General features: G+C 45.8%; 2 protein-coding genes across 2 annotated transcripts; one reads left to right on the top strand and one right to left on the bottom strand.

The window, feature by feature from the left end:
- Positions 1–4,110: 4,110 nt before the first annotated feature.
- On the bottom strand, positions 4,111–6,591 carry C8R40DRAFT_1067732 (uncharacterized protein; the record flags this gene model as incomplete). Its single annotated transcript, XM_046225936.1, has 11 exons — positions 4,111–4,701; positions 4,734–4,898; positions 4,948–5,209; positions 5,255–5,516; positions 5,563–5,610; positions 5,671–5,697; positions 5,760–5,789; positions 5,861–5,899; positions 5,954–6,097; positions 6,154–6,330; positions 6,384–6,591. 11 exons carry the CDS (start codon positions 6,589–6,591, stop codon positions 4,111–4,113), a joined length of 1,953 nt encoding a protein of 650 aa, XP_046088627.1.
- Positions 6,592–14,865: 8,274 nt separating this feature from the next.
- Positions 14,866–15,334, top strand: C8R40DRAFT_1094221 (uncharacterized protein). Its single transcript, XM_046227645.1, has 2 exons — positions 14,866–15,229; positions 15,296–15,334. The coding sequence occupies exon 1, from the start codon at positions 14,888–14,890 to the stop codon at positions 15,050–15,052; it is 165 nt and encodes a 54-aa protein (XP_046088626.1). The 5' UTR covers positions 14,866–14,887; the 3' UTR covers positions 15,053–15,229; positions 15,296–15,334.
- The last annotated feature ends 1,189 nt before the right edge of the window (positions 15,335–16,523 follow it).

The raw sequence follows: 16,523 nt of genomic DNA, 5'->3' as shown, positions 1-16,523 counted from the left end.
TAGTGGTAGCGGTAGTAATCGGACTGAGTGAGGATGGTTGAATATTTCCGTAATTTCTTCCAAGTTGGTATGTTAGAGTATGTTAGTCCCTCGATTCTTCTCAATTCTATATATATATGTAGATCACTTTGGATCATCAACATTGAGCATTCAACATTCAGGAATCAGCACTCGGCATTGAGATATTGAGACCCCACACTCCACTCACCCACCCAATATCCCCTAACTCACTATGCACTAACTCTCCTATGAACATGTACTACTAACAAGTCAACTAGGTCTTTTGTCTGTCGTCTTTCGTCTTTCTTTCAAGTTTTGATTCCTGCCTGGGCACATAAAATACCCCAATAAAAAAGAAGGGACTCGGAGGATCAAGGATCAAGGAGATATTTGAGATATAATTAGTATTATCATTATCGAGGATCAAGAATCGATCGAAGATTGAGAATTGAGGAACTGTAATGAAGGAACTGTAATGGAGGAATTGTAATGGAGGATCTTTAATCAAAAACTGAACACTGAGTACTGAGTATTGAGAGAATTAGAACTGAGAAGACTGAGAAAAGAAAAAGAAAAAGAGCATCATGAAATCAAAATCAAAATTGAAATGGAGTACTAGTAATTGTGATCGGAAAGTGAGTTGGAAGAGGACATGATATGAAAGAGTGTTTTGAGGAATTTGAGGAATTTGTGGGAATTGTGGGAATTGGGGAATTTAGTGAACTAACCCCCCCTGAATCTACCTTAATCAAAGGAATATACCGAATCCTTAGAACAATTCAAATTGATTGATTGAAGCTTTTCCTTAGCTCTCAAAAGCTTTGCGGAACCTTCAACAACACTACCCCTTGCTATTAAATAAATTTGATAACAGTGAACTCACATATCATGTATTAGATTGGTTGGTGTCAAGTCCATGCCTCGGGGCTCCATTCCGCTGCTCGGTATTCCGAAGATCCACCTTTATTGTAATCTCTCCTTATTGTTCTTTCTCGCTACACATACCCTTTCGTTCTAGTCCCTCCTTATTGTCTTTTACTTTACCCTGCAGGTACTACACGTATAGCTCCTAGTAGTTAGTCTAGCACTCCACACCAATGCGCCACTCCGTAGATATAAATACTGCCTGTACGCTACTGTAGTTCCTCAGTTTACAGCGTATTCAAAAAACCTTGTCAGTAGCGTAAAAAATGAAATAAAATAAAATAAAATCGAAAAGGTACCCGAGCTTTAGCCGAGCGCCCGCTGTCAAGATTCCTATCCTTGCACCTTTCGACGATGGTCTTCCGACATATCAGCCGTGACCTGAAGGAGCGAGCCACTTGGCTTCTTGACCATGACAATGGGATTGAGGAGGTAGCAGAGCTATTGGGAGTTACAGAATGAAGTATCTATCGCTGGATGGAAAACATTGATACACATGGATCTGTTGTTGCTCCGAACAACTATACTCAAGGCCGCCCTTCGACATTTAACAGTGCTATGGTCCATGACCTAGTTGCTTTGGCTGAAGAAGCTCCTGAACTATACCTGGATGAGATACAAGACTGGCTTGCAGTAGCACACAATGTTGGCATAACAAAAACTGCCCTCCACAAGATTATCCAGGATACAGGTATCACCTATAAGAGGTTGAGGAGAGCTGCTGCTGAACGAGACGATAAACGACGTGCAGAATGGAAAGCAGAGATCAATGCTCACTATGTTGCTAGTCAGATCATTGTGGTTGACAAAACAAGCAAGGATGACCGTACAATCTACCGGCATTATGGACGTGCACCCTCGGGGTCTCGCGCTACCATTCCAGCACAGTTTGTACGTGGTGATCAGTACAGTATTGTGGCAGCAATGAGTATCAATGGATATGAGACTTGTCGGTGACACGCCTAAATTTTGGCTAGACGTCTATGCTGTGAATTGTGACATTTTCACGTATAGATTTGTATCAAGAGGACTGTAATTGAGACCCAGATTGACAGTCAAAGTCGACACTGAATCAGTCTAATAAGTTGAAGGGACCATATACCCATACTACCACAAGTTGGTTAGTTTACCCATCCCCGATACTACCTACGGATAGCAGTCTACCTGTTTGTCAAGCAGGATTATACCAGACTCGGACTACATCCGAAGGATGACCATTCACGTATGACATACCAAGGGTATTCTTATTGGACCTTACACTGGCAGGAGTTTGGAAGAACTTACTCAAGTGACCATGAACCGAGGATTGACTCGAAATGACTTTCTAGAACTCAGGAATTATCAAATACTCCTTCTAGAACAAGATCATGCATTAATCTAAAGGACTGCGATTTAGTCTAATAGACCAATCAAGTTGCATGGTTGAGGAAAATGACTAGAAGAACGATCGAAGTACTGCGAGGCTCCGAAGACATATCAAATGAATGTCAAAGAGTCCTGATGTAGAAAATATTGAAGAATGCAATTAAATGAATACTATGTGTAACTCCCTTGATTGAGTATAGTCACAATGGGTGTCTATTGAAAGAGAGAAGCAGTTAGTTTAATCCAGATGAATCAGATTGATAGGATTAGAATCGAGGAGAGCTGATTTGCCTCCGGACGAGGTGACAAACGATCGAAGTAAGTGTTGAACAGCAATGACAGTTGAACACCATTCGAGTCATCCTCCAAAAACAATTAAATTAAATGAATATTGAAGTACCTACCTATGTTTGGAGGTATACTAGAATCTTGGAACCAATATGGACCAAATAAGGACATGTAGATTCAAATTAAATGGTATCTGACTGAGTGTAGAAGTTTCCTTGCGGTTCCGAACGTTTATTGTATTAAATTAATTGTACTATGCGACTCTATATTCTGTATGTATAAATAGCGATCCGATGTATCTGGAATACAAGTGATTTTGGGACGACGTTGCAGTGCTAATCCGTAAAAAGGAAAGACACACTCCCGCCAGACTGAAACCTCTTCGCTAGCAGCCATTCGGGCCCGGCACTTGTGAGTATAGGAACGTCGTGTTCTGCTCCTTGTGACTGCGAGAAGTATATCCAGTTGTTGGGTATTCTTCGAACTTAGGATCAGTCATTGGTCTTAAGGGCAAATCACGCTGTGTGGTTGTGCCAGCACATAGTTCTAGCCCTCTGTAGGGGTCTGTGTGTTTCGGTTTTAATTTACTTTGATTCAAACCCCCAATTCTTGATATACCCAAATCAATACAAACCAAAGCACCAAGCGTGCTGAATCTACCTTGATCAAAGGAATATATCGAATCCTTAGAACGATTCAAATTGATTGATCGAAGCTTCGTACTTAGCCCTCAAAGCTTTGCGGAACCTTTGTCAACGCTACCCCTTGCTATTAAATAAATTTGATAGCAGTGAACTCGCATATTGTGTATTAGATTGGTTGGTTGGAGTGCCCATTAGATTCCTTCCTTTCTCTTTCACACAAAAACGAGGCAAGCTCGTTATCGGGTAGTGCCAGGATCAGTGGATGGAGAGGAGTTCCTTAGCTTCATTATTGATGATGTAGTAAGTATGTCTGTCAGCTATCCTTGGGATGCACAAACTTATTCTCTATTTGATCTCCAGCTACCCAAGATGAATCCATTTCCTTTGGATAACAGTGTACTCATCCTTGATAACTGTGCTATTCACAAGACACGGGCAATCAAAGACATAATCGAGGCTTTTGGGTGTAAGCTCATTTTTTTGCCACCTTATTCACCAGACTTCAACCCAATTGAGGAGAGTTTCAGTTGTTGTGAGTACGTTCTTGTCAACTAGAGATGTTCATATATTCGGATAAAATCTTTTTAGTGAAAGCATGGATTCGGCGCAACTGGTCATTCATGCGCAATGCTGGTGATCCCGAGGTAGCACTATATGAAGCTACAGGTGCAATAACTGGTACAAAATCAAAAGGATGGTTCCAGCATTCTGGATATAATATGTAAATAGCTGTAAATAAATGACAATGGTATAAAGCACAGTGCAGGCACAAGTATGCTAAAGATAAAATGATTACTCGAAGATAGGTAGGTACAAGAAATATGGAACAGAGATATCATAGATTAAAACTGTGTAATAACAGGCAAATGAGTGCAAGAGGATGGAAGACTTATTCCTTTCGACCACTTTGGTATTTTTTGTGTGCCTTGAGGATTAGATCACGTTGAACAGGCTTGATCCCTGCTTCTCGCCATTCATCTGAGGACAATCCCAATAATGATGCACCAGGTTCATAGCCCAAACGGCCGAGCCCTGCTTCAATCTCTTCGTTCAATCTGTATTCTGTGCAAAACTGGTGAAGAGTGCAACCTTCCCCAGGTGGTGGGGAGGAATGAGGAGGAGAGAAGCGAATCGATCTGCCTGATCCACTAGCAGCTGGAATGGGAGTCGGCCAACTCGGGTGCATTAACGGATAGCCACCAGCACCAAAAGGGTACATTGGCTGCATAGGCTGCATTGGGGACATCATCGGGTACTGACCATATGGACTATATCCACCGTTGTGCATGACCGGGAAGCCTCCAGGATGCATAGGAGTCAAAGGAGCCATCAGAGCTGTTGACGCAGCAGGAACCTCAGATGATTTTGTCGGTTGAGCTTTCAAGGCATGTTTGGCATGAAAGAGCGGAGATGCCAAGGGAATCTGGTTGTAGTCCACCCCCGGCTTGTTGTCACGCTGGTTAGGCTCACAATGAGTGACCTTGCTCAAGTAAATTGTGACAATGTGCTTACTATATCACAAGCCCATACCAGACAGCGGCCACGAGTGAGTTCAAAATGAAGATTGAGAGGACGGTGGTAAAAGCACGAAAGATCTTGATGTTGGTTGCAACGACCAGGAGGGTAATGATTGAGAAGCTTTTGAACAATTACATCAAGTTCATCGTCGATTTTACCCTACGGACTGGTAAGCATTACAAAATCTCTTGCACAAAGTTCGACAAACCTTTTTCTGAATGGGACCGATATGATCATCTGAATCTTCATCTGAATCTTCGATTTCGTCAACAACCAGTCCTTGAACAGGCTTCCGCATACGAACAATTATGTACAGAACCAAATTCTTCACTGTCTGCTGCTTCGCTTGTCCCAGCATAGACTGAAAACCAGCTTCCGTTGTAATGGGGAGCCATGGCCCAGTAGAGGGTTTGAGAAAGTGCCATTCAAATGTATTAGTAAACAGACCAGCGAATGAGGTGGGCACAATGCTTGCACAGGTTCAAAGAAATTTGTCAAAGTCAACGGTGGATGACACATTGACAGGTCCACGCTTTTCCAGTTCCTTCTGAGTCTTTATGGCACCCTTCCTTGGCTTCCCGGAATCAGGTTTGGTTAGATGCAGAAGCAACTCGAAGTGCCATGGGGGTGCGGAAGCAGGAGACGTTGGAGTGGTAACACATACAGTTGTTGCATCTTCCTGAATAGATATTGGTTTCTTTGGCCGGCCGCGACCTCGTTTAGGTTTCGGTGGTTGAAGAACACTCTCGTCTCCATCAATATCAACAATCCCATTCCCTGAAATCATTGAGTAGATGGAGTGAAATTAAGGGCATGAACTTACTGCTAATGGTACTGGTGTGCAAGTTCTCAGCGCGATGATTCACAATTCCTATGAAGAAAATATGATAAATAGAGCTGAGTCAAGAACAGAAAAACTGGCTTGGCTTACTTTTGACATTCAGAGCGTGTGAGTCCACTGCAAGCGAAAATGGGTCCATGATTATCAACAATAGCTTGGAAAACATATGTCTAACTTACTAGGATCAGTGACTTCAACGTTCATGCGGCCTAGAAGCAAGGGTGAGCAATGGTTAGCAAAGAAATAGATGCAATTGAAGTTACGGGTATGTGGAACTTACGGCCAGATAATGGATCAAAAGCACGGGACTGTCTATTACCTGCAACGAAGAGAATTGAGATAGAAGAGGAGATACGCTAATATACCAATTTACCATCGTAGTTTTCGGAATGATAACCTTGAGTCTGCCAAGCAATAACTTCATCACGCCAGTGACCTGCCTCGTATGAGCACTCATTGACATTAGTGATTCTTGCATAGGAACGAGGATGATCGGAGGACCTTGACTGCGGACTTCCTGGTAGTACATGTACATTATAACAATGAGTATCCTTGTGGAACTGAGACACTCACCAATGAGATTATGTACTTCGGAATCTCCACAGTCATTATAATCTGAAAATCCGAAATATCCAGCCGGAATCTCTCCACCCAGTCGATGTTGTTCTGAAGCCTCATGCAAATGGTTTGGAATGGGGGCTTCTGCTTGGTTTACCATGGGAAGATGATTCGAAGTTCGGACGTAGTCATCTGATTTTGGATATACAGTTATACGTGTCAAAGATGCTAGGAAAAGAACTTACTGGAAAGAAGTGTTTCTGGTGGAGGTAATGAGTCAACCGAAGGAGCACGACGTCGACGGAACTCTTCCTCCCAGTTGAGTTCATTGTCGGACTCTCCAGAGGCATCAGCATCAGTCAGTTCTACCTCGTTAGCAGAAGGTCCTCGATCATACAAAGGCGGATTGATATACGGAGGGGGCGGACTACCTCTAGATACCCTTGGATACATGACAGCGGCAGAACGCCAGCTGCCGACACTTGTACTTAGGACGACGAACGAAGCAGTTGAGAGTTGAAAAAGAATCTCACAGCCTCACAGCTTAACAGCAGGCGCTCGGCTAAAGCTCGGGTACCTTTTCGATTTTATTTTATTTTATTTCATTTTTACACTACTGACAAGGTTTTTTGAATACACTGTAATTATCAACTTAGATCTCCCTTCCAACTTAGCTCTTCTCTAAGTCTTCAGGCTCAACGCCTTGAAGTACATTCTACTCTACCTTAGGACTTAGACGTGCTTTGGTTCGCTCCTCGTCACCGGCGTCACTGCTGCTCCGACTTGGCTGCTACTTAGCTCTTCCCTTCTATACTCTTGATCTCCGGGGACTAACGGCGTAACAGCGGTGTTGTTAATAACTTCACTACTGTCCCACTCGACCTCCCGCTCTTAGACACCTTGTGGCCTCTGGCACGGTTACACGGTGTACATGATCTTAACAGTTGGTTGGAGTGCCCATTTAATTCCTTCCTTTCTCTTTCATACAAAAATGAGGCAAGCTTGTTAGCATATGTATTTTGACTTCCTGTCAACCATGTCTGACGACTTCTTTTAGCAAAAGAATATACAATTTCCAAGATGTTCTGTCAAATTCTACCCAGTCTGTCAAATCTGCATTCTTTCACCTTGTCCCTCAACACACCCTATAAAGATGTTAGACAATGGCACGCTGACAGAACACCACGTGCAAACACCCTCGCAAAATTGTTCAATGACAATCTGTTCACGTTCCCGGTGCTGCACAGTTTTTCACTTGAAGAATTAAGTTATCACATCCATGTGTAGTGTGAGTGTCCGTTGTATGTCCAAAAGAGTAGTATTGCTCGGTAAGTTGTAAACTGGGGGCCTGTCCCGTACATCTGTAGCAAATATATAGGAACTATTGATACGTATCATCGTGCGTGAGGCTGCGACGTGTATGTGAAACCTCAAATTGTAAGTAAGTAGCATGTAAGTAATTTAGAGAACAATAAGAAGTGAAAGTGATCGAAGGAAACAAAGGAAAGTATCAGTCGTAACCTGAATAGCGACGTTGCGTATGATGGCGGGCTCAACGTCTAGTCCGTCTGCTCCCTCTACATCTCCCCCTCACTTGAATTTCGAGCGCCCTCGCTCGAACCGGCGTCGAACGAAAACCTAATCATCGACTGCCTCGCTGTCCATACTATCCAATGCCTCTTTGTCCAAAAACTCCGTAATCTTAATTCGTTTCGTTGACCTCGAATGGTAGGGAATAATGCGAAATGCTGCATATCGAAGACGAGAGATGGCGCCCGTAAGTTCTGCTAAGCGATAGTTTCCTCCACAAGTATGTTTGACGATGACCATGGGGCCGAAATAACGAGGGAGTGCCTTCTTGGAGATGCCAGTTTCGATACGTTTATTGAGAATTAAGACGAGGTCGCCTGCCTTGAATTTGTAGTCCCTGATAACATTCTTGTGGTAACGGCGGAAGGCTTCGACTGATTTAAAACGACTCTGTACCACCTTGTCATGGATTTGAGCTAAATCCACTTCTCGCCGTTCGAGTTGCTGGGCTCTGAGTCCAATAAGGTCTGCATCTGAGAGCTTCGAGGTGATTTCGGGTAAAAGGAATGTGGCTTGGTGTCAAGCCCATGCCTCGGGCCTCCATTCCGCCGCTCGGTATTCCGAAGATCCACCTTTATTGTAATCTCTTCCTTATTGTTCTTTCTCGCTACACATACCCTTTCACTCTAGTCCCTCTTTATTGTCTTTTACTTTACCCTGCAGGACTACACGTATAACTCCTAGTAGTTAGTCTGGCGCTCCGCCCCGCTGCGCCGCTCCGTAGATATAAATACTGCTTGTACGCTACTGTAGTTCCTCAGTTTAATTATCAACTTAGATCTCCCTTCTCAACTCAACTCTTCTCTAAGTCTTCAGGCTCAACGCCTTGGAGTACTCTCTACTATAACCCTAGGACTTAGACGTCCTCTGGTTCGCTCCTCGTCATCGGCGATACCGCCGCTCCGACCTGGCTGCTACTTAGCTCCTCCCTCTCTACTCTCGCTCTCCGGGGACTAACGGCGTAACGGCGGTGTTGTTAATAACTTCACTACTGTCCCACTCGTCTTCCGCATTTAGACACCTTGTGGCCTTGGCACGGTTCCACGGTGTACATGATCTTAACACTTGGGTGATGTCGAAAGGCAGAAGTGGCTCAACGCCGTGTGATGCATAGTAAGGGGAGTAACCAATATCCCGTCGGACTGTGATACGGTCGGCCCAGAAAACATATGGCGTAACCCTTGTCCACTGTCGGATGTCACTACCACAGGCCTTGACAATTCCATCGCGAATGTAACGATGCGAGACCTCAACAGCTCCGTTTGCTTGAGAGTTGTAGGCAGCGATGCGGATGTGAGTGATGTGGTACCGTTCCCGAAGCCAATCCAAGGCTGCTACAATCGAAGGGCCGTTGTCGGTCGTAATTTCCTCGAGTCCTACCCATCGACACAGAATCTCCTCAAAGATGAACTGTCCTAATGTCTTCCCATTCTCCTTCTTCAGCATTCTCCATTCCGGCCAGCGAGAGAGCGAACAGCGACCTTGAACGATAAACTTGAAGCCTTGGACCATGGGCATATACATGACGTCGATGTGAGCTTTACGAAAGAGGGTGGCTGGGATAGAGATGGAGGGTGGGATGACAACTTTTTCGGTTGAGCGAACTTGACATTCATGGCATGTCTTCAGGAACCAATGAAGATCATCATCGAGGCTAGGCCACCAGAAACGATCCGCTAGTGTACGTCGTGTTGAATAAAACCCTTTGTGCCCTAAATCGTCATGAGCTTGTTGCAGGAGTGAAAGTCGATCAGGAAGGGGAAGAATGACGAGCTGATGTCGACCGGAGTGTTCTCGCTGCCACAGACGATTTGCTTTGACAAGATATCGCGAGGCTCGTTGAATGAATTGCTTGAGTTGTAGTGTGGAAAGTGAGGATGGCGTTGTGAAGGTTGTGAGGTAGTCCTGTATCGTACGAAGCTCGTTGTCACGTCGTTGGGCTACTTGACTATAAGGGATCGTTACATCGTCAGATGCTACCCCTTGTGCAGCCAGGCAGAACGCCAAAGACGTTCCAGTGCCTTGATACTCGACTATACCACCAAACTTGTCCTCCTTGTCCCAAGCTCCTGCTATCCATACACCAGCACTCAGAATTTCATCTACCCATTCCTCAGCAGCTCCCTCTAGTTCATCTCCTTCATCGACTGTCCTTCGTCGCATTGAAATCCCATCTGGACCCACGAATTCCTTCCCAGGTATGTGTTTGAGGTCGAAGTCGAAAAGTTGTATGGCGGCTATCCAACGGTTGACGGCTGCGTTCGGATGCATGTCAGGATTGTTGATCATGCCTTTGACATACGAGGCATCCATTTCGACAATGAGTTTTTGGACCCCGATGAGGTATACCTTCATCGCGTGAAAGGCTCGAAAAAGACCATAGAGTTCGATTTTTGCCTGTGAGTAGCGAGCTTCACGTTCGTTCCAGGCTATAGACCAGAAACGAGAGGGTCGTCGTCTACCATCCTTGTTGTCTTGTGAGAGAATGATACCACAGGCAATGTATGAGGAGTCGACAGCCAAGATGACGGGAAGAGGAGAAAGGTAGTCGATAGTGACCAAGGCATCACATTTCGAAACGACCTCCTTGATGGTGCTCATAGCCTGTTGGTGTTCTGGTAGCCAAACGAATGTTGCATCCTTCTTCGTCAGATTCACAAGCGAGCGAGTGATCCTTGCAAAGTCCCGGATCCAAACCCGAAGCACTCCCGCAGTCCCGAGGAACCCTCTGACTTCGGTAACGGACTCGCAAGCTGGCCATGACTGGATTTTCACAATCTTGCTGTTGTCGGGGAGTCGACCTTCGTAGGTACAGACCGTTCCTACGATTTTGAGCTCCGGGACTGCAACCTTGAGTTTCTTTGCAGAAACGGTAATGCCTGCGTGTTTGAGTCGATGAAGGATGCGGTTGAGGTCGGTGGCATGCTCCCAAACGAAACGACGAATACCCGGGTTTTCCTCCAGCACCTCGTATCCTCCCGCTGGCTTCTCATATCGAGTTCTTGGTCCCAGAACCGGTAAGTCGTCCACGAAATTCGGAGAGATCTCGGTCTCATCCTGCAGCAGAAATGCAATGTGTCCATGGAAGACTGGGATGGATCCAGTCCACCCTTGGGGGATGCGAGCTAGACGGAACGTTCCAATGGGGGTATCAAAGGTTGTGGGGTCTCTTGAGTCCTCGTGAAGTGTCCCGTGGTCGAAACCTGCAATAACGTCTATTCCCGAATAGATGCCATGACCGCCACATTGCTCGAGGAAGAGATGGAGGATGGGAGGTTGTCCTGAGTCGCGCACCGTGATTGCGTTAAGTTTCTTGAGGTTGTGGACAATGCGCAAGCCACCATCTGACTTCGCTACCACAAACCACTGCGAACGATACGAACTATTCGAAGGTTCATACAGTCCTGACGCGACCTTCTCCCGGACAAGTTGGATGACCTTATCACGTATTCCTGGAGGTATTGGTAGTGTCTTCTCAGCCCATGGTGTATGTGCAATTGTTGGAATTTTCAGGGGAGGGAAGTAGTCCTCGCGAAATCGTCCTTTCTCTGTTTCGTCCCAAGCTATCCCCAGCTCGTTCTTCTTCAATACGTCTGCCATCAGTAGACGTTCCTCAGGCCAGAGAAAGCTGTTTGTCAACACACCCAGTCCTTCCAATCGATCCTCCGTTAGGCGAACACCAGGTGTAAATTGTGTCGGATTGGGAGAGAGATCCGGGAGGGAAAGAAGGGGATTTTCAGGGAACCTTCGGATCACTTTGGCGTAGTCAGGCATAACGGTCGGGATGGGTTGAACCCTTTGCGCGACACGCTTGTAGGCGAGGACATGGCGGGTTGGGTGAAGTGAGTAAGTGAAGTCGAAGAAGAGTGTGGCAAGAGAGGAAGAACTGCCTGCCGGTTCCGGACCGGTTGAATTCCCATACCTTGGCTTCTTCCAAACACGTTCCCCCGTGTCCAAACCCGTTGTGAACGATGTATCAGGACCAACCCGTGGCTTGGTGCGAATGACTCGTGGAGCATCATGGCCTAGTGGGTCATGAATAGTGACTGTGACTGCCTCGTCGGTCTCAACCTTCGCTAACTGGACCAGCTTTTGCCATGGTCGACCCAGCAGAACTCGAAAAGGACCTGAGGGGACTATAAATGCATGCGCCCATGTCCGTAACCCATCCACCATAATTTCGAGGTACTCAGCGCATCCCTCCAGTGGTGCAGTGCTTCCATCCGCAGTCCGCATCATCATCTCTTGCTCCTGATTGACTTTAAAACCTAGTTCTTCCCATACGTCCTTCCTTACCAACACAATCTCGGAACCCTCATCCAACAATGCCAGCTCCTTCTTCCCCCCAAACAATTCGACTTCAATCTCTCGTAATGGCGTCGCAAATTCAATCTTGAGGGGCTCCCTTGTTGCAATATTGGTTTGGGCATCCGGCGTCTCCTTGGTTTTTGGAATGCGTTGGACTTTTGCATAGTCCATCCATTCCTTGCGTAGGTCTCCACTGAGTGAGACAAGGTCTCGCACCGTCACGTCGGGAACAACAACATCAAGGATTCACTTAAACATCTTGTTCACAGCAAGTGGATCCTCTGCTTTGGATTCGTATGTGAAAGCTGGCTGGTTTCCAGACACGGTGAGTCGTCCTGGCAGATTGACCTGCGCATCCGAAGGCTGATGAGTCCCCCTCACTTTAGATTGTTCATTGATATCCTCCTCGCGTTGCTTTTGTTTACCCGCCGAACGTGTCACTGCCATCCCCGCATTTTCCTCAAGCCTTTCCAACTCTAACGACTCCATCCACGTGTCTTCCCCATCTACATTCTCACTGTCATCGTCATCCTCGCTGTCCTCACTATCCTCCAATGCATCCACATCAATAATCTCCACTGCCTGCCTTCGGACCCTCGATGAACCCACTTCCACCTCATCCTCACATTCTGCCTCCACCGTTACCGCTCCCGTAACGGCTTGGCACTCTAAAAACCCGGCGTGGTCAAAACTTCACGATCGATTGTCCCTTTGATACCTATAGCAGGATCAGCCTGGATTCGACGACGTGCTTGTGGATGGTTATCAGGCCAGCAGAACCAACGACCGATTTGAGCTACACGATTCGTTCTTAGGTATTCAGGAAGGTGGCTGCAGTCACGGATGAGGTGGTTCTCCTTGCAAAAGAAGCAGAGGATGTCCGTCGGAAGTGGTCCAGAGGCTTGTCTCTGTGGCTGACTTCCTCGTCGATAGCTATTTCCATTGGTCGGGATTGAGTTTGGATACGTTGCCGGGTTTGTAGGTGGGTTTGGGTAAGGTGTCATCTGAATGGCAGGAATAGCTGCTGTCTGGGCTGCCTGGGGAATCGGGGGGAGTGCTGCGATGGCACTGGCTACAACAGGTGAAATGGCGACGAGCTTAGCATAGACACCAGCGTAATTGACATCATGGACATGCAATGCTCGGAGCTGCTTCGCAAGGTCCTCGATGCTGTCTGTTCGCGGCTTCTCCACCACTTTCGTGCGTACGTCCTGTTTCACTGTCTTCTTCTTCGCTTTCTCCTCGTCTGATTCATCCTCTGAACTAGAATCGCTGGACTCCTCGCTCTCACTGCTAGACTCGGCAATGATCACCTTCGCTTTCTTCTTCTTTGGCTTTGTAAACATGTCAGCAATGGGGTCATCCATTTCCATGCCCAACACATCGCCGTTGAAGACCTCTCTTCCCATCTTCAAGACCCGTTCCATGTCAGGTACTGTAGTCCTGTCAAATGCAGAGTCCTTGAGTTCAATACGACCCAGAATTTCCTTTCGATCGAGTTTGTGAATGCCGTACCAAAAGTAACGATTGATCTCATCGGTCGTCACCTTCTTGTCAATCTTCAATAACCTCGACATGATACGGAACTGGCGGTAGTACTCAATGAGGTCTGCCTCTTCTTCAATCCGGTTCAGCGCATTACTCTCAGCAAGCTTCAGTAGTCCTTTCACCGTGTATCGGTGACCCTTCCTGGCACCCGGGTAAGCATCAAATAGTTCCGTCTTCATCTTCTCCCAATCTTGTTCCTCATAGCTGTCCAGGGTCTTCCAGTAACTCCTTGTCATCCCATCGACATACTTCAAGATACTCCGGACTTTCTCATCGTCGGTCAGCTCCTGGGTGGCAGCATGTCCTTCAAACTCCTCAAGAAAGTCTCGTAACTGCGAGCTGTTTCCCTTGAATTTGTCTGGGGCTCGCGTCGAACCTGGGGCTGGCATGTATGCCGGACCTTTCGTGGCTGCGCGAGGAGGTGGAGTCGACATGGATGGAATGTGGGTAGGTACGATAGGTGGTGGTGATGGTGATAAAGACGACAGAGATGATATAGAGGAGGGTGTGGTCACCAGAGAGGTGAACTTGCTTGTAAGCGCTTCGTTCGGTGTGTCTGCAACGGGCTGTCTGACGTCTGCTTCTTTGTGATGTGTCACCTCCACCGGGAACTGGAACTGACGTCTCCCTGTGTTTAGAAACTGTCGGTGGGATGTCGATGGAACACCGTCTCGTGCAGGCAGTGTTCGGACTGGAACTGGTATGCCGGATGGCTTTGAACGTGTCGGCGGAATTGTGTTCAACTCGGGTGGGCTCCAGATGTAGTGCGAGTGTCCGTCGTATGTCCAAAAGAGTAGTATTGCTCGGTAAGTTGTAAACTGGGGGCCTGTCCCGTACATCTGTAGCAAATATATAGGAACTATTGATATGTATCATCGTGCGTGAGGCTGCGACGTGTATGTGAAACCTCAAATTGTAAATAAGTAGCATGTAAGTAATTTAGAGAACAATAAGAAGTGAAAGTGATCGAAGGAAACAAAGGAAAGTATCAGTCGTAACCTGAATAGCGACGTTGCGTATGATGGCGGGCTCGACGTCTAGTCCGTCTGCTCCCTCTACACATGTCTCGCGGTTTTTACATCGCCATCCAAACCTGGAATCGTTGCATCTCCAATATAACACATTCGACTTAGATCCCATTCCTGACCTGAACCTCGAACGATCCCTCGAACGACTTCATCATTTCAAAGGATTGTTGGTGAATGTACATGCATTCATCAAACACTGGAAAAATAACCTCATTACACTCACTGTTGTGGGAGGACCAAGCAGCAGGCATTCAGTGCATTGCTTTGCAGATAACATGCTGAAATTAAGTATGTTACGAAAATTAGAACTACAAGAGGAAGGAGGTTACATTGGTAACATTATTGATTGTTATCTTCAAAATTGCCCAAGTATAGATGAATTGTCCATCGACTTTAGGTGCTCGATTACTACTCCAGTATGTCACCCATTCCTTTGGTAACGAATGAGCTGAATTCGCCAATAGGACCTGTGGAACAAAGATATTTTGCGCTGCTTGGTATTACCTAACCTCGCAGTGCTTGTAATACGAATTGCAAGAGACGATGAACAGTACCAGAAGGCTGTCTTTACTGATGCGATTCGGAAGTTAATTGATTCAGGCGTACTCCCTAAGAGGCTAAAGAAGTGGCAGTTATCAATTATCTCCCATGTGAAGAAGGAACAAATATGTACTACTACGTACATTGAGCCCCGCAGGGGTTCCCTAGTTATAACTGAGAAATAGTTTCTTTTGTCGTCGAAAAGGGAAATTAGTCTCACTAAATATCTTTCGCAGGATAATTACATACAGTAACTGGGAGAGAAAATAATTCGCATAAAATTTCTATCTTATGTATGATATGTAAAACTTTTCATAAACAAGAAATTAATTGAGAAAGGAAATCTTTTCCATGATACTTTCTCAGCCAATTTCTCGGCCGGTATAATTTATTGGTCCAGGCGCAGTGTTATTAGTATTATTCATTACCGAGGATTGATGATTGAGGAACTGTAATCGACTCAACCGTGGCAATGACTCTATGACTCGACTCTCGATCCACTCTAGTTCGTTAGTCTGAGCTAGTTTAAGAATGGGAAGTGGAACGGGAACGACCAGGAAGTGGAACGCGGGCAAGAGATATTATTAGTATTATCATTATCGAGAATAAACGAGGAAATCGAGGATTGAGGCTTGCAAAAAAAATGGGGAATCTTTAATCGAGAATTGAGGATTGAGAACTGGGAATCTTTAATCGAGGAACCTTAAAGAATCGAAAACTGAGAAAACCGAACACTGAAAACTGAACACTGAACACTGAACACTGAGCACTGAGTACTGAGTATCGAGAGAATCGAGGATCGAGGATCGAGAATTGAGAGAATTGGAATATTGCAAAAAGAATTGAGAATTGAGAAAAGAGGGAAGAAAAAGAAAAGAGCATCATGAAATCGAAAAAGAAATAGAGTACTAGTAATTGCGATCGGAATTTGGAAAGTGAGTTGGAAGAGATATGAAAGAGGGCATTTGTGGGATCGGGGAATTGAGAATTGGGTGATCGGAGATGAGTGGGTGCGTGGTATATAGATGGATGGATGGATCTAACACAGAAGGAGAAGGAGGAAGGCGGGAGAAGGAAGAAAGGAAGGAAAGAGAGAGAGAGAGAGTGTGTGTGTATATGAGTGTATGAGTGTATGGATGAGCAAAACAAAAACGAAAACGAGACTAACGAGACTAATGAGCAAGAAACTAACTAACGAGTGAATAAATGAATGAAATGGTATCTAACGAACGAACGTGAGACATGAGATGTGAGATGTGAAACGTGAGTCATATGCAACTGCGTGAACGCGTGAATTAGAACAAGAAAATCCCCTCCTTCTCCACTTACACCTCCCCTCCTTCGTTTACCTTCCACCCCTCCTGGTTCACC

Source organism: Lentinula edodes (assembly GCF_021015755.1).
Source record: "Lentinula edodes strain Le(Bin) 0899 ss11 chromosome Unknown C8R40scaffold_9, whole genome shotgun sequence".
Lineage (NCBI taxonomy): Eukaryota > Fungi > Basidiomycota > Agaricomycetes > Agaricales > Omphalotaceae > Lentinula > Lentinula edodes.
The sequence above is the reverse complement of the archived record's forward strand: the minus strand, read 5'-3'. Positions and strand labels throughout refer to the sequence as shown.

What these genes read in the sequence shown, in the direction of transcription:
- C8R40DRAFT_1094221 (XM_046227645.1), top strand. Translation starts at nt 14,888, where the DNA reads ATGCTGAAATTAAGTATGTTACGAAAATTAGAACTACAAGAGGAAGGA.